The 23761-nt window shown below is 40.1% G+C and overlaps 1 protein-coding gene across 4 annotated transcripts in view; it reads right to left on the bottom strand.

The window, feature by feature from the left end:
• Positions 1-23761, bottom strand: part of ankrd27 (ankyrin repeat domain 27 (VPS9 domain)) — a 104293-nt gene that overhangs the window by 74982 nt on the left and 5550 nt on the right. For 3 of the 4 annotated variants that reach the window (XM_072279704.1, XM_072279703.1, XM_072279705.1), the window contains exons 3-11: positions 22376-22495; positions 21888-22044; positions 18515-18669; positions 13503-13562; positions 13339-13392; positions 13177-13242; positions 12889-12965; positions 11933-12054; positions 7189-7267 (exon numbers count right to left, since the gene is read on the bottom strand). In XM_072279704.1, coding sequence (XP_072135805.1) covers positions 7189-7267; positions 11933-12054; positions 12889-12965; positions 13177-13242; positions 13339-13392; positions 13503-13562; positions 18515-18669; positions 21888-22044; positions 22376-22495 — 890 coding nt within the window. Of the gene's footprint in view, positions 1-7188; positions 7268-11932; positions 12055-12888; positions 12966-13176; positions 13243-13338; positions 13423-13502; positions 13563-18514; positions 18670-21887; positions 22045-22375; positions 22496-23761 lie in introns of those variants that run through there. The other variant, XM_072279706.1, reaches the window with a different exon arrangement.

Genomic DNA, 23761 nt, shown 5'->3' on the forward strand with positions numbered 1-23761 from the left:
AGGCAGGTTACTGTCACCCTCTTGGGCACTAGGATGATGGTGGCCATCTTGAAGCCAAAGGGGCCAATGAATCGTTCCAGAGAGATGTTGCAGATGTTTACTAGAACCTCCGTCAACTGGGCTGCACAGTCCCTCAGCACCTGACCAGTACACTATCAGGCCCCACAGCTTTATTTGGGTTGGATCTTCCTCACATCAGCTGCGGCTAGACAGAGTGCCTGCTCCTCAGGGGCAAGGGTTTCCTCACTGGCACACCATTCCATGCATGAAATTGAGCGTAAAATACATTCAGCTAATGAGGAAGAGAAGCATTGCTGTCATTGACACGCAGGGTGGACCTGTAGTCCATTACGGTCTGAATGCCCTGCCACATGCACCTCATGTCTCTGGTGTCACAGAAACGGCTGTACATTCTCTGTGAATAATCACACATTGCCTTCTTGATAGCGCAGGAAGCGCATTCTTGTTGACCCGAGTGCTGCCTTATCCCCCAATCTGAATGCATGTACTCAATTTCCCAGCTGTGCACAGTCCTCGGCTGTCAACCGTGGCTTCTGATTTGCCCTCACACAGATGTGACAACAGACAATAGGTGCAGTAGGCCATTCAGCCCTTTGAGCCAGCACCGCCATTCACTGTGATCATGGCTGATCATCCACAATCAGTACCCCGTTCCTGCCTTCTCCCCATATCCCTTTACTCCGCTATCTTTAAGAGCTCTATCTAACTCTTTCTTGAAAGCATCCAGAGAATTGGCCTCCACTGCCTTCTGGGGCAGAGCATTCCACAGATCTACAACTCTCTGGGTGAAAAAGTTTTTCCTCAACTCCGTTCTAAAAGGCCTACCCCTTATTCTTAAACTGTGGCCTCTGGTTTGGGACTCCCCCAACATCAGGAACATGTTTCCTGTCTCTAGTGTGTCCAATCCCTTAATAATCTTATATGTTTTAATTAGATCCCCTCTCATCCTTCTAAATTCCAGTGTATACAAGCCCAGTTGCTCCAATCTTTCAACATATGACAGTCCCGCCATCCCGGGAATTAACCTCGTAAACCTACGCTGCACTTCCTCAATAGCAAGAATGTCCTTCCTCAAATTTGAAGACCAAAACTGCACATAATACTCCGGGTGTACTCTCACCAGAGCCCTGTACAACTGCAGAAGGACCTCTTTGCCCCTATACTCAACTCCCCTTGTTGTGAAGGCCAACATACCATTAGCTTTCTTCACTGCCTGCTGTACCTGCATGCTTACTTTCAGTGTTTAATAACAGTGACATCCTCAATGCACAGATCTTGCACATTTATTGATGTTAATGAGATTGTCATAGGTAGCCATCTCCCTGAACATGTTCCAGTTCGTGTTTTCAAAACAGATCCAAGTTGTTGATATAGGTTGTGAATAGCTAGAAGCCAATCACTAATCCCTGTAATAACCCATGTGGCACAGCCTGCTAACTCGAGAAAGATCCTTTTATTTTCATTTCCTGTGTTCCAATCTTGTTCTGTGTAGGGTCATATTGACAGCCTTCTGAAGTTCTAAATACACAACATCCACACCTACTAATTACATCTTCAAATAATTCCAATAGATTACTCAAGTGTGATTTCCATTTCATAAACTTCTGTTCAACTATTTTACACTGTAGATGTTATGCCCTTCATTTGATTTCTATCATTTTCCCTACTACTGATTTTAGACTAATAGTTTGAGAGTTCCTGTTTACACTCACCTTCCTTTCTTAAATGGTGGGGTCAGATTAGCTACTCTCTGATCTACTTATGTTTTGAAATTATCTGGATAAGTGGCATTCAAAACAATGTTTTTCACTGTATTTCAGTACATGACAACAATGAACCAATTACATGAACCATTCTAGAAATTTATATAAAATTTTTAAATAATGACCAGTGCATCCATCAGTTCCATTGTCAACTCTTTCAAAACACTGGGATGTAGATTATGAGGTCTCTAATTTTTACCGATATTCAGTCCCCTCAACTTCTCTAGATCTCTACTTCCACTAATATTATTTTATTTTAGTTCCTCAATCTGATTAGACTTTGGTTCTATTAATAATTCAGGTAGTTTCTCTGTAAAGATAGACAGGAAACAATTGTTTATCTGCTATACAATTTCCTTATTCTCCATTATAAGGTCCCCCATCTGTTTGCAAATGAATCACATCCTCCATGAGAACCACTGTCAAATTTATCATTTTACTTTCTCATTTTATAAAATTTAACATATATTGAAGTGTGATTTTTGAGCTAACCTACAAAAACATTGTGCATCATGTCAAATCAAAAATTCCAAAACCTGTGAACAATTTACTAAAAATTAAAAACTAAAATTGTGAGGATGCAAAAGTGTTAATCCCTTTCGTAATTATTATGTTAACTTTCCTCAGGTGCAATACTGTATGTTACTTTAACACACCCAATTTGTTGATATAGACAATTGAAGGATCACCTGTTCTCAATGAATTCATAAGAATTAATAACCTCTCACTCCATAATGGATTTTCAACATGCAGATGGATTGTGAAAATCAGGCTGGCAATGGATCTCAAGAGAGTGAGTTTGTTGAATGCCTACAAGATGGCTTTTTAGAGCAGCTTGTCGTTGATCCTTCTAGGGGATCAGATATACTGGATTGGATGCTATGTAAGGAAACGGAGCTGATGAGGGAGCTTAAGGTAAAAGAACCCTTAGGAGAGAGTAATCACAATATGATTGAAATCAACTTGAAATTTGATAGGGAGAAAGTAGTCTTACATAGCAGTATTTCCATGGAGTAAAGGAAATTACAATGGTATGACAGAGGAGCTGGCCAAAGTAAATTAGAAGGAGATGCTGGCAGGGATGACAGCAGAGCAGAAATGGCATGAGTTTCTGGGAATAATGAGGAAAGTGAAGGCTAGATGTATTCCAAAAACAAAGAAATACTCAAATGGCAAAATAGTACAACTGTGGTTTACAAGGGAAGTCAAAGCTAATGTAAAAGCAAAAGAGAGAGTATCAGACATCCCACCTCTCCCAGAAGTTCTGGGAGTCTCCCGCATATTAATAGTGGCTCCCTGATGCCCGCAAGTTATATACAATATCCCAGAAAATCATTTTTTTGAGAACGAGAGAGAGCGGGAGAGAGAGAGAGCACGCGTGCGCCACAGCAGAGTGTTCCAAAAGAATATATAAAACTTCGTCACCCAGACTACCCTGAAGTGTACCCCTGCCTAGTAGGGATCAAAAATAATGACAGTGTTGCCCGCTGCATTGTTTGCAACAGTGACTTTTCTATTGCCCATGGTGGGTTAAGACTGTAAAAGATGTGTTGAGGTGAGTTTAACAGGTGTCATTCGTTCATTAGCATAGCTAACATTATTTAAACTACCTGGCTAGCTGCTCAGGAGCTACTCTATTGCAGACATCCTACCTCTCCTGGAAGTTCTGGGAGTCTCCCGCAAATTGATGGTGCTACCTCCCTGAAATGAGTTTTTGCAGGGTGGGATGTCTGAAGTATACAGCAATGCAAAAATTAGCAAGAATATAGAGGATTGGGAAACTTTTAAAAACCTACAGAGAGTAACTAAAAGAATCATTAGGAGGGAAAAGATGAAATATGGAAGTAAACTAGCAAACAATATCAAAGTGGATACCTCTTTTTCAAGTATGTAAAGAAAAAAGAGAAGACAGTGGATATAGGACCACTAGAAAGAGAGGCCGGAGAAATAATAATGGGGGATAAAGAGATGGCTGATGAACTAAATGAGTATTTTGCATCAGTCGTCACTGTGGAAGACACTAACAGTGTGCTAGATGTTGAAGGATGTGAGGGAAAAGAAGTGAGGGAATTTCTATTACAAGAGCAAAAGTGCTCAAAAAGCTGAAAGACCCAAGGGTACACAAGTCACCTGGACCAGATGAACTGCATCCTAGGGTTTGAAAGAGGTAGCGAGAGATTGTGGTGACATTAGTAATGATCTTTCAAGAATCATTGGACTCTGGCATGGTGCCAGAGAACTAGAAAATTGCAAATGACACTCCACTCCTTAAGAAACAAGGAAGGCAGCAGAATGGAAATTATAGACCAGTTAGCCTGACCTCAGTGGTTGGGAAGATGTTGGGAGTCAATTGTTAAGCATAAGGTTATGGAGTACTTGGTGACACGGGACATGATAGGACAAAGTTAGCATAGTTTCCTCAAGGGAAAGTATTGCCTGACGAACCAGTTTGAACTCTTTGAGGAGATTACACGTAGGACAGATAAAGGAGATGTTATATATTTGGATTTTCAGAAGGTCTTTGACAAGGTGCCACACATGATGCTGCTTACCAAATTAAGAGCCCACAGTACCACAAAAAAGTTACAGGCATGGTTAGAGCATTGGCTGATTGGTAGGAGAAAGTAAGTGGGAATAAAAGGATCCTTTTCTGGTTGGCTGCCGGTGACCAGCGGTGTTCTAAAGGGGTTGGTTTTGGGACCACTTCTTTTTATGCTATAGATCAATGAATTAGATAGTGGAATAGACGGCTTTGTTCCCAATTTGCAGATGATATGAAGAGTGGTGGAGGAGCACAGTGTTGAGGAAATAGGTAGGATGCAGAAGGACTTAGACAGATTAGGAGAATGGGCAAGAAAGTGACAAATGAAGTGCAATCTTGGAAAATGCACAGTCATGCACTTTGGTGGTAGAAATAAATGTGCAGACTATTTTCTGAATGGGGAGAAAAATCCAAAAATCTGAGATGCAAAGGGACTTGGGAGTCCTTGTGCAGATCTCCTTAAATGTTAACTTGCAGGTACAGTTGGTGGTAAGGAACGCAAATGCAATGTTAGCATTCATTTCAAGAGGTCTTGAATAGAAGAGCAGGGATGTAATGCTGAGGCATTATAAGGCACTGGTGGGGCCTCACCTTGAGTATTGTGAACAGTTTTGGGCTCCTCATCCATGAAAAGATGTGCTGGCAGTGGAGAGAGTTCACAGGAGGTTAACAAGGATAATTCCGAGAATGAAAGGGTTATCATACGAGGAACATTTAGTAGCTCTGGGTCTCTACTCGCTGGAGTACAGAAGGATGGTGGGGGGGGAAAGGGGGGGGAATCTCATTAAAACCTTTCGAATGCTGAAAGGCCTGGACAGAGTAGATGTGGAAAGGATGTTTCCCATGGTGGGGAGTCTTGAACAAGAGTGCACAGCCTCAGGATAGAGGGGCATCCATTTAAAACAGAGATATGGAGAAGTTTCTTTAGCCAGAGGTTGGTAACGTTGTGGAATTTGTTACCACAGGCAGCTGTGGAGGCCAAGTCGTTGGGTGTATTTAAGGCAGAGCTTGATGGGTTCTTGATTGGACGTGGCTGGGGAGTGGGGCTGAGGAGGGGGGAGAAAAAGACCAACTGTGTTTGTATGACGGAGCAAACTCGATGGGCCAAATGACCTAATTCTGCTCCTATGTCTTCTGGTTTTATTATGGTCAAACCAAAATGAAGGTAAGAGCATTCAAATCAAATCACAGAAATGATAATAGAGAAGCAGAAATCTCAGGAAGAGTACAAGACCATCTCTAAGGCACTGAACATACCTCGGAGCTCAGTGCAGTGCATTGTGAAAACATGGAAAAAATATGAAACCACTGCCACATTGCCTAGGTCAGGATACCCCTCTAAATTACTCACCAGAGAAGAATGGCACTTGTAAAAGGCTACTGTAACACCACTAGTCAGAAGTCAGTGGCTGCAAATGAAGTTCATAGCTCAACAATCTCTAAGGCCTTGCACAAAAAGGGTATTTAAGAAAGAGTGGCAAGGAAGAAGTGCCTTGGCTAAAAAAAGCATACCCTTGCCTGTAAAGACTTAGTAAAGCATCACTTAGAAGATACTCTAAAGATGTGGAAGAAAGTCTTGTGGTTGGATGACACTAAAATGGAACTTTTTGGCCTCAACACTAAGCAATATGTGTAGCGCAAATCTAACACTGTGCGTCAGGCAGGTAATACCATCCTTACTGTGAAGTATGGTGGAGGTAACACCATGCTATGGGGATTGTTTCCAGCAGCGGGCACTGGAAATCTGGTCAGGGTTGATGAGGAGATGAATACAGAGAGATCCTGGATAAAAACCTGCAAGCCTCTGCCAGAAAGCTTAAACTGGAGAGGAAGTTCGTCTCTCAGCAGGACAACAATCCAAAGCGCACTGCCAAAGCAACCATGGAGTGGCTTCAAATGAAAAAACTTGATGTTCTTGAATGGTCCAGTCAAAGACCCGACCTTAACCCAATTGAATATCCCTGGTAAGACCTCAAGATTGTTGTCACCACCACTCCCCAACTAACCTGGCACAGCTTGAGCTGTGAGGAATAGGAATATGCAATTTTGCAAGGAGGAATAGGCAAATCTTGCTCCATCACATTGTGCAAAGCTAACAGAGACTTATTCAAAAAGATTACTGGTAGTAATAGCTATGAGAGGTGGTCAGCTACGTACTGAGCAAAGGAGGGGTGAATACTTTTGAACTTTAGGTTTTTCATGCTTTACAATTTTCCGTTTTTTGGGCCTCTACTGTGAAAAAGGAGCATGTGATTCACACAAAAAAAATTCTCAGTGAAATTGATCAAATTCCCTGGTTGTAATATTAGTTTATGTGAACAAAGGTTTGGGGGCTGAATACTGTTACAAGGCACTGTATAGGGTGCCTCAGAAAAAAATTGATATGTAACTATATATAAAAAAAGTAATAAACTCAGTGAATGGCAGTGGATATTCTTCCTTATTGTTAGTTTTAATTTTGGAATTTTCAAAACCTGAGCCACAATGGGAGAATTTAACAAGATTCAATCCTTGCCTATTTTACAATACAAAATAAAACAACCAGACTTTTAAAGTGTATAAGAAAAATATTTTCCATAACAGTAGTGCCTTTGGTTCTTAACACAAAATGAAAAAAAAAATTGATGATGCAGGTCAATCAGTAGGAATGTATTAATAATTATTATGCACGTGGCACTGGCAAAACAAGTATACAAGGGTTATCATAGGTGAGAGATAGAAAAAGCTCATCATTCTGGATAAAGAATACAATTTTCTATGGAATACATTGATAATTTACAGTACAAGAATGAAACAGTCTGCCAAGAAACATGCAGTTAACTTATAGTGATCATATTTTAGTTTGCATATTCATAAACTTACCAGTTTGGGATTTCTGTTTTGACCAGTAAATAAAGCAAAACAGGTAGTAGATCATCAGCCGACATAAAATGATTATTAACTGAAAACAGAAAACAAAACAAATTTGACAAAAAATTGTACGATCATGATGGTTAAGTACACTGCAGACAGACAACAATGCGAGGAAGGTTCCTAGGAAGTTCTGGGCATAGGTGCTACTAAAATGGCCTAAGCACACTGTAGGTTTCATTTTGAAGTGCAAAACATAATAGCAGAAGTCAGTGATTCCACAATTTCCTCAAAACTTTAAACTGGTCCTTAACTTCCCGCTCCAAAACTATTAATTAATATAACTTGCAACCCCGCAATGGTGATCATGAATTTGCTCAATTTGTCATTATGATGAACAGAAACATAGAAAACCTACAGCACAATACAGGCCCTTCAGCCCACAAAGTTGTGCCGAACATGTCCCCACCTTAGAAATTACTAGGCTTACCCATAGCCCTCTATTTATCTAAGCTCCATGTACCTATCCAGGAGTCTCTTAAAAGACCCTATCGTATCCGCCTCCACCACCATTGCCGGCAGCCCATTCCACACACTCACCACTCTATGCGTAAAAAATCTACCCCTGACATCTCCTCTGTACCTACCCCCCAGCACCTTAAGCCTGTATCCTCTTGTGGCAACTATTTCAGCCCTGGGAAAAAGCCTCTGACTATCCACACGATCAATGCCTCTCATTATCTTATACACCTCTATCAAGTCACCTCTCATCCTCAGTCGCTCCAAGGAGAAAAGGCCGAGTTCACTCAACCTATTCTCATAAGGCATGCTCCCCAATCCAGGCAACATCCTTGTAAATCTCCTCTGTACCCTTTCTATGGTTTCCACATCCTTCCTGTAGTGAGGCGACCAGACCTGAGCACAGTACTCCAAGTAGGGACTGACCAGGGTCCTGTATAGTTGCAACATTACCTCTCGGCTCCTAAGTTCAATTCCACGATTGATGAAGGCCAATACACTGTATGCCTTCTTAACCACAGAGTCAACCTGCGCAGCTGCTTTGAGCGTCCTATGGACTCGGACCCCAAGATCCCTCTGATCCTCCACACTGCCAAGAGTCTTACCATTAATACTGTAATGTCATCATATTTGACCTATCAAAATGAACCACTTCACACTTATCCGGGTTGAACTCCATCTGCCACTTCTCAGCCCAGTTTTGCATCCTATCAATGTCCCGCTGTAACCTCTGACAGGCCTCCACACTATCCACAACATCCCTAACCTTTGTGTCATCAGCAAACTTACTAACCCATCCCTCCACTTCCTCATCCAGGTCATTTATAAAAATCACGAAGAGAAGGCGTCCCAGAACAGATCCCTGAGGCACACCACTGGTCACCGCCCTCCATGCAGAATATGACCCCTCTACAACCACTCTTTGCCTTCTATGGGCAAGCCAGTTCTGGATCCACAAAGCAATCTCCCCTTGGATCCCATGCCTCCTTACTTTCTCAATAAACATATAACCATAACAGCACGGAAACAGGCTATCCCGGCCCTTCTAGTCCGTGCCAAACAATGTCACTTAAAAATAAAAATCCTTATTACTTTGATATAAATCACACAGAAATACTACCTAATTAGCATATGCAAATACTATTTGCTCATGGTAAGGTGGGTGAACTGAGGGGGTGGACTCAGCTTCTACTGATTGAAATATTGAGTCAATATCAGATACATGGCTGAGAGAAGGCAACTCAATATTCCAAGATACCAATGCTTTAGTCGTGACATTGGAACAAGCAACATACAGAGGGTGTTGCCTTTTCGATAAGGGAGGTCAGAACAGCAGTGATTAGATGATACTCTTGAGGCATCATCTAATGAGCCCTTTGAGTAGAAATAAGAAAGCAATTACCACCTTAGCAGGGCTCTACCAGAGAGTTGCCTATAGTTGGTGGATACTTGAGGAACAGGCATGTTGAGATATTGCATGTAGTTGTGAGAATAGCAGGATAGTGCTTGTGGGAGATATCAAATCTCTTGGTATCATTTGGGCCACCCAGAGTGCAAAGTGGACCTGGATGGGGCAGAGTTTATGCAGCGCATTCAAGATAGTTTCCTCACCTAGTATAAGGAAGGATTTCCTTGGGAAAATGCAATACTAGACCTCTTCTTGGGGAACAAGATGGGCCAAGTCACTGAAGGGGCAGCCGGGGAGCAAATGAGTCCAATGACGATAATTCTATTAGTTTCAAAATGGCTATGGAAAAAGATAGAACAGGACTGAAGTGATGCAGGGCCAACTTTAAGGGCATTAGGCTGGATCTAACTGGAGTTAAAAAAAGGCAAAGGAACAATTGGCAAGAGGGAGGGCTTTTTAAAACAAAAAGTCTAGGATAGCAAGTTCCTGTTAGGGTGAAAGGTAAACATAATTAAGTTGAGCTAAACATGGCTGATGAGACACAGAGGCTCTGGCAAGGAGAAAGGATGCCTTACTTGCTTTTCAGCTGCTGGCCACAAATTAATCCCTCAATTTACATAAAAAGTTCAAAAGTGGGTTTAAGAGGGAAATCAGGAAGGCAAAATGAGGGGATGAGATGGTTTTGGCAGGCAGGGTTAAAGATAATCTCAAGTGGTTCTGCAGTTGTAATAACAATAAAAAGGTGACTAGGGAAGAACTAAATCCTCTTAAGGACCATCAGGGACACCCATTCGTGAAGCACCAGGAGATAGCTGAGATTTTTAATGCCTGTTTCTCCTCAATATTTATTAAGGAGAATAATCAAGTATGCCAAAGAAATGAGGGTAATAAGTAGCGATGTCTTGGAACAAATGCATGTTTTGAGAAGGAGGGATGTGCAGCCTTTAAGTGAATTAAGGTGCCCAGATCTCCAGGACTTAACCAAGTGTACCCCTGGATCATTTGTGTGAGGCCTTAGAAGAAATTACAGAGGCTTTTTTTTTTTTAAAAAAGCTATTTGCTTCATTGTTAGCCAACTGTAAAATTCCAAAAGACCGGAAGGTGGCTAATGTGGTTCCATTCTTCAAGAAGGGTGGCAAGGATAAGCCAGTGAACTACAGGCCAGTGAGCCTGACTTCATTTGTTGGGAAATTACTGAAGGGATTTCTGAAGGATGAGATATATCATCACGTGAATAGTCAAGCCCTGATAGTCAGCATGGTTCTGTGAGTGGAAGATCATATCTGATAAACCTCTTGGAGTTTTTCCAAGAGGTAACTAAGGGAATAGATGAAGGTAGGGCAGTGGTTGTTGCCTATACAGGTTTTATTAAAGCCTTTGACAAGGTCACGCATAGCAGGCTGATCAGGTAGGATAGATCACATAGGATTCCGGAGGAGCTAGCGAGAAGGGATTCAGAATTTGTTTAATGATGGGAAGCAGCAGGGGATGATTTCAGGTTGACTTTCTGGCTGGAGGCCTGTGACGTGGAGAGCTCCAGGGGTCAGTTTTGGGACCCCTGTTATTCATTATTTACGTAAATGATTTGTATGTGAATATACATGGCATGGTTTGTGGATCTTGTTGATAGTGAAGCAGGTTAGAATCAATAGGTAAGAGATCTTGATCATTTATGGAGATGAGCTGGTGCTTGGTCTTTGTGGCATGAATGTTACCAACCATCTCCAACCACAGAGTTCAGGCGCTACCCTTTATATTCAACAGTCATACTATTGCTAACTCCCCCATCATTAACATCTTGTAGAGATAGAGCTGGGAGTTACCAATGCCCAGAAACTCAATTGGACAAGCCATATAAATACTGTGCCTGCAGGAACAAATTTGGAGTCCAGGTATTCTATATCAAGTGATTCACCCACTTTATCAATTCCTTTCCACCCTTTGCAATGCACATGTCTGGAATGTGAAAGAATACCCTACACCTGTCGGGATCCATTGCAGATCCAACAACATTCCAGAACTATCCATGACAAAGCAGCCAATGTGATTAGTATCCCATTTACTACCCGAAACGTTTCTTCTACGTACCATTGGGTGTGCACTGCAGTCAGTGTTCCTATACAAAGTACAACAATCATTCACCAAGGCTACTGCAACAGCACCTACCACCCCTACGATCTCTCCCAATATGAGATGTTGTCAGCAAGTTCTCAGGAAGACCACCATCTGGAGGCTCTTTTCCAAATCATCTTAAATTGGAACTGCATCATTTTTTCTTCAGCGTTGCTGGATCTAAATACTGGAAACTACCTTCTGTCCCACAACACTCTCTCCGATCTTCATTAGAAAGACTGCAGCAACGCAAGGTAACAATAAATGCAGGCCCTGCCAGCAAAGCCCAAATCACCTTTAATGACATTTTTAAAAATATATCTCATTGTTTCTCTTTGTTGCCCCTCACCTTCAAAATAAATTAAGTAGATTCCTTGAATATGTGCTGGTACTACAGCAAGTTGGTATTCCATCACTGGATTCTGTGAGGATTACAATATTGGAGCGTACACAGTAGAACTCCAGCTAGGGGCTAAAATATTTAGGACATATTGGCACATCAGTCCTGAACTTATAACAAAAATGGCAGAAATTGAGCATGTAACAGCTTGCAATTCACAGCAAGTTTGGCTCATCTTTGCAGAAAATCCTTATAAACCTTATGCTTAGTTCATATTTCAGAGTAATTATAACATACTATTCTAATATGGAGAACAAAACTAAAGCAAAGCAGGAGCACTACTCATAGCTTTCTTCAACCATCGCTGATATACTGACCTCTTTGACTTGGGGACTGCATGATCACATGTATTACATTTCGTAAGCAGATCAGTTTGTGTTGTGGACTAGTACACTGGTTCAGATGACTCAATTCCCGCTTGGCACGAGGTATATTTATACTAAAATATTAAATGAAGTCATTAGCTTAGAACATTATTCATTTACATAACACTACACTATTGCAAAAATCAATAGGGTCAAAATTATACTGCTGCAAATGACATTATATTGGATTTCAAATCTGGCTGGCATTTAGAACATACTACTTAGCAGTGAATTTGCAATAATCAATATTCTGCAGGTCATACTAGATCAGAGCAACAAAAGTTCACGTTACATATGTGTTCCAATCTAAGACATAACATCATAATGCAAAGCTTTGGCCCAAAACATTGACTGTTTATTCCCCTCCATAGATACTGTCTGAATTGCTGAGTTTCTTCAGCAATTTTTGTGTGTAATGCAAAGTTATTTCCACTCAAAAATTTCTTACCGTGGCATTGAAGGTGAGAGTTAATTAAACTTACCATTTACCAAACAAATCACAATCATTTAATCAGAGCCAAAAAATATTTCCTCCTAAGATCCACTCTCCTCTCCTATCGGATACTTTCTTCTCTCCAGCACTTTGCCTTTTCCACTTGTCACTTCCCAGCTTCTTACTTCATCCCTCCTCACCCACACTCCTGGCTTCACCTATCACCTTCTAGCTTCTCCTCCTCCTCCTCCACCCACTCCTCCTCCGCCACCTTTTTGTTCTGGCTTCTTCCCCTTTCCTTTCCAGTTCTTTCCAGGCGTGTTGGTGTGATGACACACAAATAACATAAAAGAAAATTACAGTTAATTAAACAGAGTTCAAAAGGAATACCAGTTGCATACTTTATAGTATCCACACAAGTCTGTGTGATTAAGATATCCAAAGCTCAGTGTTTAGATTTAAAATGAAAATCTACCTGAATTGTGACTTGATTCCTAAATCTTTCAGTTGAAGATCTTGTAGACTTCGGGTGGTTTTATTGAAAGCAGCATCCTTTAAGTAAGCAGACAGCACAAATTAGTCAAGAGTGATATCATGCTTTACTCTAAAATGTAGTTACTATAAATATTCACTTACATTCAATTTATTGAAAATTTGTAACAATACAAAAAAAGCTTTAAAAATTGGATTCAAGTTAAGATCACAACTTTCATACTGTTTTATTAGTAGTAAAATGTGATAATGTTAAAAACAAACTTTATACCTGACTGGCCTCAATAGTTCCCACACTCTTAAAAATCTGATCATGGATACCATGTAGTACATACATCTGCAAAATTAATTAATGAAAGTAATGGATAATTAATTCCACTATTAACAAATGTGAAAATTGGTTTTCAAGGTGAATCTAAAAATGCTTACATACTTCAACAGCTTGTTTCAGCAAGGCCATTTGCACCTCCTGCTTGATCAAGATTTTCTTAATCCCGAGAAAGAAAAAAAACAATTACTGATGAACAACTTAAACCACTTTAATGTAATTTAACCTCAAGACTACAAAAAGTTCAATAGCATGGATTAATAACTCACCAATTTTGAGTCTCTCAGAAGATATTGAAGGCATTTTGTATAGAGTGCATTTACTTCATCCTGTTTTTTTCCCCAAAAAAATAAAATACAAACTTCAGGATTTGAGCTTTTACAGTCCAATTTACAAAGCCTTAGCACCAAATGGAGTTCAAATAACTTGCAACAATGTATGAGGAGCTCAACAGGTTCAGGACATTCAACTGGAGTCTAAACCAAGTACTACTTTGTCCATATGCATTTTAATCTGGCTGTGCACCAACGATGTTTTCCACCTTGCAAAAGAGACACAAGAATGCTTTTCTCTTAATGCTTAGTTCAAGAATTTTGTCCCAGTTCCAAAGTTAACTGACAACATATCTTCACCACTTACTGTTTCTGGCTGGCAAAATTTGATTTATATATTCGTGATGAACACCAAAATGCATATTTTGTAAAGCACTTGGCCAAATTTTGAATATCAGATTTGAGTATGCAATTTTCTACAATTAACATCCATTTACAATAAAATCTACATTAAAATTGGGACATCCAAATACCTTTATGCTTACATGGTCTTATTCTGATGATTTACACAAAAACATTTTTAAGAAAAGCACTTTACAGAGATAGAGATATTCATTAATTTTGAAACCTAAAGCAAAACAAAAGCTGCTGGAAAAACTACAGCAAATCACAGCATCTGAGTAGGTAAAGAGATAGTTGGTGCTTTGTGTCATGATTTCCGTTCTCATGCAAGGCTACAACTGAAAACGATGACCACTCATTTGCCTCCATAGATGTCGCTTGACCCAGCAAGTTCTCGCATTAATTTTTTTACTCCCAATTCCCGCACCTGCAGTATCTTATCTCCATTTTGAAATCTATCCTTCTATCACCATTAGATAGATTCAAGCAGAAATATCTCTTTAAAAATATTTCTTTAAAAAGAAAGGATAACTTTAAATTTAGCATTATGCTCCCAGTCACAGGATGAAAGAAAGAAAATAATAAGATTAAATTATAAATAATAACAGAATAAAGCAATTGAAGGGAATAATCTAATCTAAGATTTGAAATGACATGCCTAGCTATTTTAGCTTTACTTCCATGATCCAAGTCATCTGAACTCCTAAATTAGATTATAGTTGTATAGTGACAAAAAAAAACATGGCATTAAGCCATAACTTTAAAAAATTGCTGTCAATTATAAATGTCAAGCTCTCTGAATGGGCACAGGCCCACTAATACAGAGCATCTGCTGCGGCATAAGGTTTAACAGCACTAGTTTACAGCTTCTGTGGTAAAAGCAAATAATGAATGCATTCTCTGAAGAAGTCTTAATCATCTGTATATGACTTACGATACTTGTGACCAACTGTCATTGATCTAAATGCTGAAATTTTCAAACTCTACGTGAAACAGTTATAAAATCAGTCTTTTATGTAATATTTTGTATGACATTCCTATCACTGCTCTGTATGGGACTCAAATTAGATATCATCACACAACCACAAACACAAGAGATCCTGCAGATGCTGGAAATCCAGAGCTACATTCAAAATGCTGGCGAAACTCAACAGGTCAGGCAGCATCCAACGAGGGGAACAGTCGATGCTTCGGGCCAAGACCCTTGATTAGAGCTGGAAAGGAAGGGGGAAGAAGCTAGAATAGAAAGGGGGAGGGGAGGAGGACAAGCTAAAAAGTGATAGGAGAAGCCAAGTGGGTGGGGAAGTGGGGAAGATGAAGTAGGAAGCTGGGTAGTGTAAAGTTGAAAAGGCAACAGGCTGAAGAAGAAGGAATCTGATCGGAGATTAGAGCAGATCATGGAAGAAAAGGAAGGAGAAGGTGATAGAACATAGAATAGTACAGCACAGTACAGGCCCTTCGGCCCACAATGTTGTGCCGAGCCTCAAACCCTGCCTCCCATATACCCCCCCCCACCTTAAATTCCTCCATATACCTGTCTAGTAGTCTCTTAAATTTCACTGGGTGTATCTGCCTCCACCACTGACTCAGGCAGTGCATTCCACGCACCAACCACTCTCTGAGTAAAAAACCTTCCTCTAATATCCCCCTTGAACTTCCCACCCCTTACCTTAAAGCCATGTCCTCTTGTATTGAGCAATGGTGCCCTGGGAAAGAAGCGCTGGCTGTCCACTCTATCTATTCCTCTTAATATCTTGTACACCTCTATCATGTCTCCTCTCATCCTCCTTCTCTCCAAACAGTAAAGTCCTAGCTCCCTTAATCTCTGATCATAATGCATACTTTCTAAACCAGGCAGCATCCTGGTAAATCTCCTCTGTACCCTTACCAATGCTTCCACATCCTTCCTATAGTGAGGCGACCAGAACTGGACACAGTACTCCAAGTGTGGCCTAACCAGAGTTTTATAGAGCTGCATCATTACCTCGCAACTCTTAAACTCTATCCATCGACTTATGAAAGCTAACACTCCATAAGTTTTCTTAACTACCCTATCTACCTGTGAGGCAACTTTCAGGGATCTGTGGACATGTACCCCCAGATCCCTCTGCTCTTCCACACTACCAAGTATCCTACCATTTACTTTGCATTCTGTCTTGGAGTTTGTCCTTCCAAAGTGTAGCACCTCACACTTCTCCTGGTTGAACTCCATCTGCCACTTCTCAGCCCACTTCTGCATCCTATCAATGTCTCTCTGCAATCTTCGACAATCCTCTACACTATCTACAACACCACCGACCTTTGTGTCGTCTGCAATCTTGCCAACCCACCCTTCTAGCCCCACATCCAGGTCGTTAATAAAAAAAAATCACGAAAAGTAGAGGTCCCAGATCATAGGAGAAAAGGAAGGAGGAGGCAATAGGAAGGTAAGAAGAGGCAAGAGGCCGGAGTGGGGAAATGAAGAAGAAAGGAGACGGGAAAGAAATCACCAGATGTTCATGCCATCAAGTTGGAGGCTACCCAGACGGAATACAAGATGTTGTTCCTTCAACCAGAGAGTTGTCTCATTGTGGCAGTAGAGGTGGTCATGGACTGGCATGTCAGAACAGGAATGGGAATAGGGCATGAGATCATTGGCCATTAGGAAATTCCCCTTTTTGTGGATGGAGCTGAGGTGATCGACAAAGTCGTCCCCCGATTTATGTTGGGTCTCATCAACGTAAGAGGAGGTCCTACTGGAGTACCTCAACAGATTCACATGTGAAGTGTTGCCTCACCTGGTTGGACTGTCTGGAACCCTGAATGGAAGTGAGGGAAGAGGTCATCACACTGTGCCTTTCTCTGGTTCAGTCTCTCAGCTTTTCTAAAAATATTTTGGCTAATCACATGCTCAAAGTTATTGTCCAGCTAGCATTAAAATAATTGTCAATGTAAAATTTTAAATAATAGTCATTACCAATAGAGTATCATAATGTATTCAAGGAATTGGTATACCCTCAGCTTAAGGAATCATTCTAACATTGTTTTGATTGATAATTTCCCACCTTTTCAGTATGGATTTGTGGTTTGCTCAAATCAACCAAGTAAGGGATACTTGACAAATGCTTATATATTAACTTCAATAGTTGCAAAACTCACACAAAGTTCTATAATGAGAGACATTGGCTGTAATATTTTGATACATATTCACTTCCCATGCCAGGGGCATCTGCTGACACTTCTGGGGATGAAAGGGTTGTTTTTGAGTAAAATAAACTTCCACCTAGTATTTTTTATTCATCTTGTTGTCATAAATGGGAACCTGCCTTCAGTGTATAATGTAAATGGCTAGGAATGATCAGTTTGAAGTTGGAAGGGCAGCTTTGCAAACAGACACATTATCTATAGAAAGCAGGATGCTGGGTCACTGCACCTGGCTTATTGCTGCTCAAGAGGCACAGTATATGACTATTCAATTTGGCTTGTTTCAAACAACAGCTACTTAGTTCAAGGAAGCCTGCACATCAGATGAAGACAATCACTTAGCACATCAATGACTGGTCTATTATTAAGTGGGAAGGTTTATGTACTCAGAGGAGTTAGCTTCACAGCATTAACTGTGGGTGACTGGGAGCTGTGTCTCCAAGAATCTTTTAGAGTGTTTATGTAAAAAAAAGATATTTGATATTTCCTCAAATATGTATACCATACTTCACCCAAGTGGCAGAAAAAAATATGTAAATGGAGGGAACAGTTCACACTTGTTAGGAATGGGGTAAGGAACATAAAGCAGCAAGAAAGAAACACAGGGTGAATGAGAGACCATTCCTATGGCTCGGTTTCTGTGATGGGCGATTTGTTCATCTGCATCATTGGATGTCCTTTTAGCTTATAGGTATTGTACCTGTGTTTTGGAAATCTTGCGCGTTTTAGAAATTGTTTGTAATTTGGAATTTTTTTTTAAAAAGGCAGAAAATTCACCAAGAGTTTTAAATGTGTTTTAAGAGTTTTTTCTGGATTTAAACATGTATCACAAAAAACTTCTTTGTTAGCTGGAACTATCTCCTCCTTGGTGTCACAACCACGGATTCGGCAGCACAGTAGATAGGGCAACTGCACTTGCGAATTTGCACGTGTCAGCTAATTATTATTTATTCGTGATAGTATTTAACTCCATACTTGTCGTCGTAGTGCTTGTCAAGACTTGAACAGAGCACTGCAACGCTTCGCTGTCTGTTTACTTTCGGCTTCCCTGAGAAAATTGGACCTTTGAGTGAACTGACTCTGAAGACTAGCGGTATTCGTTTAATGTTCAGATTTTCTTTTCAGCCGCCATGTAGGCTTCGTTTGCCATTTGAAAGTTTTTAGTCAATGGCCCTATTTGGCCAAGCGTTTATTGTTTTATTTTTCTCTTTAACACTGGTGCACAAACTTTAATGCAAATGTAGACCTGCTTCAGTGTCTCTCACTCTGCACTTGGGCCATATCCGAACCTGGTAACACTTGGTAGGAAAGGAGGACCCACTGTTCAAATACGTGCACTAGAAATGAAATGAATTCACCATTCAACCGTAGTAATGCAATTACAAGAGAAATCACAATTTATAGAACAAGAACCAGTTACTCACTATATGATGCCGTAGACTTTTTATTTCAAGCTCTTTAAAGGAGTTTCGGAAAGCATCGATGTACTTATCAACTTTGAATAATTGTCGACCCAAAAATTCTTTGGCATCCTCAAAGTTTTTCAGACAGTAGGAATCGAAAGCTGAGGGATTTTCTTCTAGAAAATATTATAACAGGCATAGACATATAAAAGATCTACCACATATAGAACATGGACCACTACTTTCAGTCCTCAATGTTGTGCCATACTTTTAATCTATTCTAAGATCAATCTAACACTTCCCCATCCACATAGACATGCATTTTTCTTTAATCCATGTCTCTTAAATGTTCTGAATGTATTTGTCTCTACCATCACCCCAGGCAATGCGTCTACACACTCACCACTCTGTGTGAAAAAAAAACTTACCTCTGACATTCCCCCCTATACTTTCCCTTGTATTAGCCATTTCTAACCTGGGAAAAAGTTGCTGGCTGTCCACTGTATCTGTGCCTTTTATCATATTATACACAAAAATCAAGCCAGCTCTCGTCCTCCTTTGCTCCACACAGAAAAGTCCTAACTCACTCAACTATCCTCATAAAATATGCCCTCTAATCCAGGCAGCATCCTCTTAAATCTCCTCTGCATGTAACATCCGGGACATGCCCTCTTCTCATTGTTACCATCAGAAAGGAGGTAGAGAAGTCTGGAGGCACACACTCAGCGATTCAGGAACAGCTCCTGCCCTCTGCCATCCGATCTCTGAATGCTCATTGAACCCACGAACACTACCTCACACCTTTTTTTTAAATTTATTTCTGTTTTTGCACTACTTATTTTAAATTAACTATTTAATAGACATATCTATACTTACTGTAATCCAGTTCTTTTCTACATTTATCATGTATTGCATTGTACTGCTGCCACAAAGTTAACAAATTTCACAACATATGCTGGTAATATTAAACTGGATTCTTTTTTCTAAAGCTTCCACATTCTTCCTTTAATGAGGCAATCAGGACTGAACACAATATTCCAAGTGTGGTCTAACCAGAATTTTATACAGTAGCAATATTACTTCACAGCCCTTGAATGCAATTCCCCCAAATGATGAAGGCCAACCCACCATTCACCTTCTTAACTACCCCATCAACTTGTGTGGAACTCTGAGGGATCTATGGATGTAGACCACAAGAACCCTCTGTTCTCCACACTGCCAAGAATCCTGCCATTAACCCTGTACTCTGCCTTCAAGTTCAACCTTTGAAGGTGTATCACTTCATACTTTCCCGGGTTGAACTCCACCTGCTACTTGTCAGCCCAGCTCTGCATTTTACTAATGTCCTGTTGTAAACTGTAACAGTCTTCTACACTATCCACATTTGCAAACTTACCACACCAACCTTCTACTTCCTCAACCAGGTCATTTATAAGAATCACAAAGGGCACATTTCCCACAACAGATACCTACAAAACATCACTAGAGGGTCACTGGCCCTCAGGCAGAATAAACTCCATCTACAAAACCCCTCTGCTTCCTGCAGGCGAGCCAATTCTGAATCCACACAGCCAAGTTTCCCAGGATCCCACACCTCCTGACTCTCCGAATGAAACTACCATGGGAGCCTTATTAAAATCTATATACATTATATCCACTGCTCTACCTTCATCAATTTGTTTTGTCACTTCTTTGAAGAATTCAATCCCGTTTGTGAGGCATGACCTACCCCTCACAAAGCCAAGCTAACAATTCCTCATCAGACTATGCTTCTCCAATTACTCGTAACTCCTGTCTCTAAGAATCCTCCTCAATAGTTTACCCACCACTGATGTGAGACTCAATGGTCTATAATTTCCAATATGATTCCCATTACCTTTGTTGAGCAAAGGAATAATACTTGTCAACCTCCAACCTTCTGGTACTACTCCTATGACTAGTGAGGACACAAAAATCATTGCCAAAGCTGCTGCAATCTCTTCTCTTGCTTTCTGCAGTAACCTGGGGTATATCCCTTCTGGCCCCAGACAGTTAGCTATCCTAATGTTTTTCAAAGGTTCCAGCACATCCTCTTTCTTAAAGTTGATGTACTCCGGCACATAGGTCTGATTTAAGCCATCCTCACTGGTGAATACTGAAGTAAAGAATTTATTAAGGACCTCCCCTACCTGCTCTGATTTAAGGTACATTGATCCCTGTTCAGTCCTACTCTCAATCTGGTCATCCTCCTGTTGTTCATACACGTATTGAATGCTTTGGGATTTTCCTCAATCTTACTTGCAATAGCTTTCCTACGTCCCTTTCTAGTTCTCCTAGGTTCCTTCTTATGCACTTTCCTAGTGGCCTTATAACTCTCCAGAGCCCTGTCTGATCCTTATTTCCTAAACCTTAAGTATGCATTTTTCTTCCTCTTTACTGGATCTCTTGTCAGCCATGGTTCCTTCATCTACCATCCTTTCCCAGCCTCAATGAGCCAAACCTATCCAGAATCCTAGGCAAATGCTACCTAAGCAACCTTCACATTCCCCGAGTACATTTTTTCCCCAATTCACGCTCCCAAGTTCCTGCCTAATAGCATCAGCATTTGTCCTATCCCAATTAAATGCTTTTCCATACTATTTACTTCTTTGTTGTGACAACAATAGTGTTTATGGAAGCTCCAGGAAAAAAAAGTTATATAGCAATATTCTGGCTCTAATTTGTAGGTTTTAAAGCCAGATAAATTAGCTTTATTTCTACCCAACATTAAAAGCCACAATAAAAGCACCTCATTGTCTTCTAATTTCCATCATCTATTTTCTGTAATCTCTCCTCATAATTTAACTTTAGAAAATCACGATAATCCTAGGAGAGCTAGACTGCAACCATTCCAAGGCCTGTGTATCCTTCCTGAGATACGGTGGTCAGGAAGTTTACAGTACATCATGTGTAACCTAAACAGAAATTGAAAGACTAAAAAAATGCCAACTGTTGAAAACCTGAAGTAAATCAGAAACTGCTGAAAATACTCATCAGATTAGGATGCACCTGTACAGTCAGACAGATTAGTCTCTTCACATTAATTCTTTCACTTCCTGTTTCAGGCACATTTTGGCAGCAATAGTCTTTGCAACCACCAATTTATTTGAACTAGATGGCGCCCATCTGATACCACCAGAAAAGTTTATCAGTCAGCTTAAATAAAAGTAGGTCAAGGTAGTCAATGACGTAAAATGCAAGTCATCTTCTCACTTTTATCATGCAATCTTATTCAATACAAAACTTTTCTAAGCTGTCCTGTCCTAATGCAGTAGTTATGAAAATTACTGTTTGTTTAATATATACATGTGTTTTTCATTTATTATCAAGATAGGCTGCAGTAGCAGGTAAAATACCAAGTTTCTAATTCACTGACCTGAATAGGAATTCTTTTCCAATGGTCGGGCAATACATAGAATGCTAAAACTTTCTTCTTTCTCATTGTAGAAAGTTTCTTCGAAAAGAATACGTATTGTGCACGGTGAGCTAAATCCAACACCCAAACTAATTAGGTTTCCTCTGATGGTCACTTCCTGGAAATACAAATAGTTTACAGTGAAGGGGGAAAAATAATATTTAAACAAGAAATTAAAATCTGGGCGCTTCTGAAAAATCGACAATATTCATACAAATAATTAGAGCACAATTAGTGTCACTTAATTTCATAATTTTAAATCAAATGTGAAAATCAGAGGAAATTTTCTTTTGCCAATATTTTGCATAATTAATAATTCTGCATTTTATGTTTGTAAGCGATAGAAATAAAGGCATTGCAAATTTTAGAATCTCTCAGCAGACAGAGATATTTAAAATAAGATTGCACACAATGAAAAAACATGCTCCATATATTCGTACACCACTTACTTTTCCATTTAATGTCTGGTAACTACTACCAGCTTCATCCACAGGATACAGGACATAAGATTCAAAGTGGGCAGCAGCCACGCTGCCTCTTGACAAGCTAGCTTTGCATGGCACCAATACCTAAATGTGTAAAATAACAGTTAACATACACGACAAGAAAAGGGTCTTAATAACCAAAAGAAATGAGGACTTTAAGCCAAATGTGTAACATGAATTACTGAAAATATTCTTTTTATAATATGCATCTTATACAGCAGCGAACCAGATAAAATACAATATTACATCTTATACCAATACTGTGCAAAAGTCTTTGGCACATATATATTGCTAGGATGCCTAAGGCTTTTGCACAGTACTGTAGTAATTTTATGTATTGAAATTATGGCTGCCACAAAAAACAACAAATTTCATGACATATGTGAGTGATGATAAACCCGATTCTGATATGGGTCTCTATTGTGGACTGACAGTAGGAATGAGACAGGGAGAGGAGAATCATAGCTGAGAAAAGGGGAAGGGAGAGGGGAGGTAGCAGGAAGTACTCATATCCAGTCTGGATACATGTAAACAGGCAGGGTCCTTGGTCCTTCAGATGAATCCAGCTACATTCAGCCTATTATTTTTCCGTCTGTTGTGCTGTAGAAAGGGCTGTCCATATATTCTTGGAAATAATATGTCATAGGAAGCTGTGTTTCCAACACAGAATTTACTCACAGATCTAGCCATTCACCAGAAGGCTCCAATTAAGTTTGTACTTTTTAAATATTCTGCTGCTCACATTGTGGCCTGTATATTATTATTACTTAATTCCAAAGAGCAGTTTTTTTTCTAACTTATTTATGATTTTCATTGTTACTTATATGAATTCTGCTAGGAAATAAATTGTGGGCACTTGGCCAAGTGGTTAAGGCATTCGACTAGCAACCTGAAGGTCGTGAGTTCAAGCCCCAGCCGAGGCAGCGCGTTGTGTCCTTGAGCAAGGCACTTAACCACACAGTGTTCTGCAACAACACTGGTGCCAAGCTGTATGGGTCCCAATACCCTTCCCTTGGACAACTTTATTGTCAACTGCCAGTCTTCCACACAACCTTGCCCAGGAGCAAATCCATGGTCTCACGAGACTAACGGATGCCTTTAATAAATTCAAGATGCTGCACAGAACAGCTCTGAGAAATGAATGCTATCAGATCATTTGTAATTGCAACATTTGAATTGTCTACTTTCAGTAAGGATCTTCATGAACCTTTATTTAAGTAAATACTTTGGTCAATCTCTTTCTTGAAACCATTCACAAGTAATATTGTTCCTTAGCTATAACTCACTATACGCATTTAATACAAGACTCTTCCGTATAATTCACTTTTTATAATCAATGTTGCACATGAT

This window comes from Mobula birostris, chromosome 15 (assembly GCF_030028105.1).
Source record: "Mobula birostris isolate sMobBir1 chromosome 15, sMobBir1.hap1, whole genome shotgun sequence".
NCBI lineage: Eukaryota > Metazoa > Chordata > Chondrichthyes > Myliobatiformes > Myliobatidae > Mobula > Mobula birostris.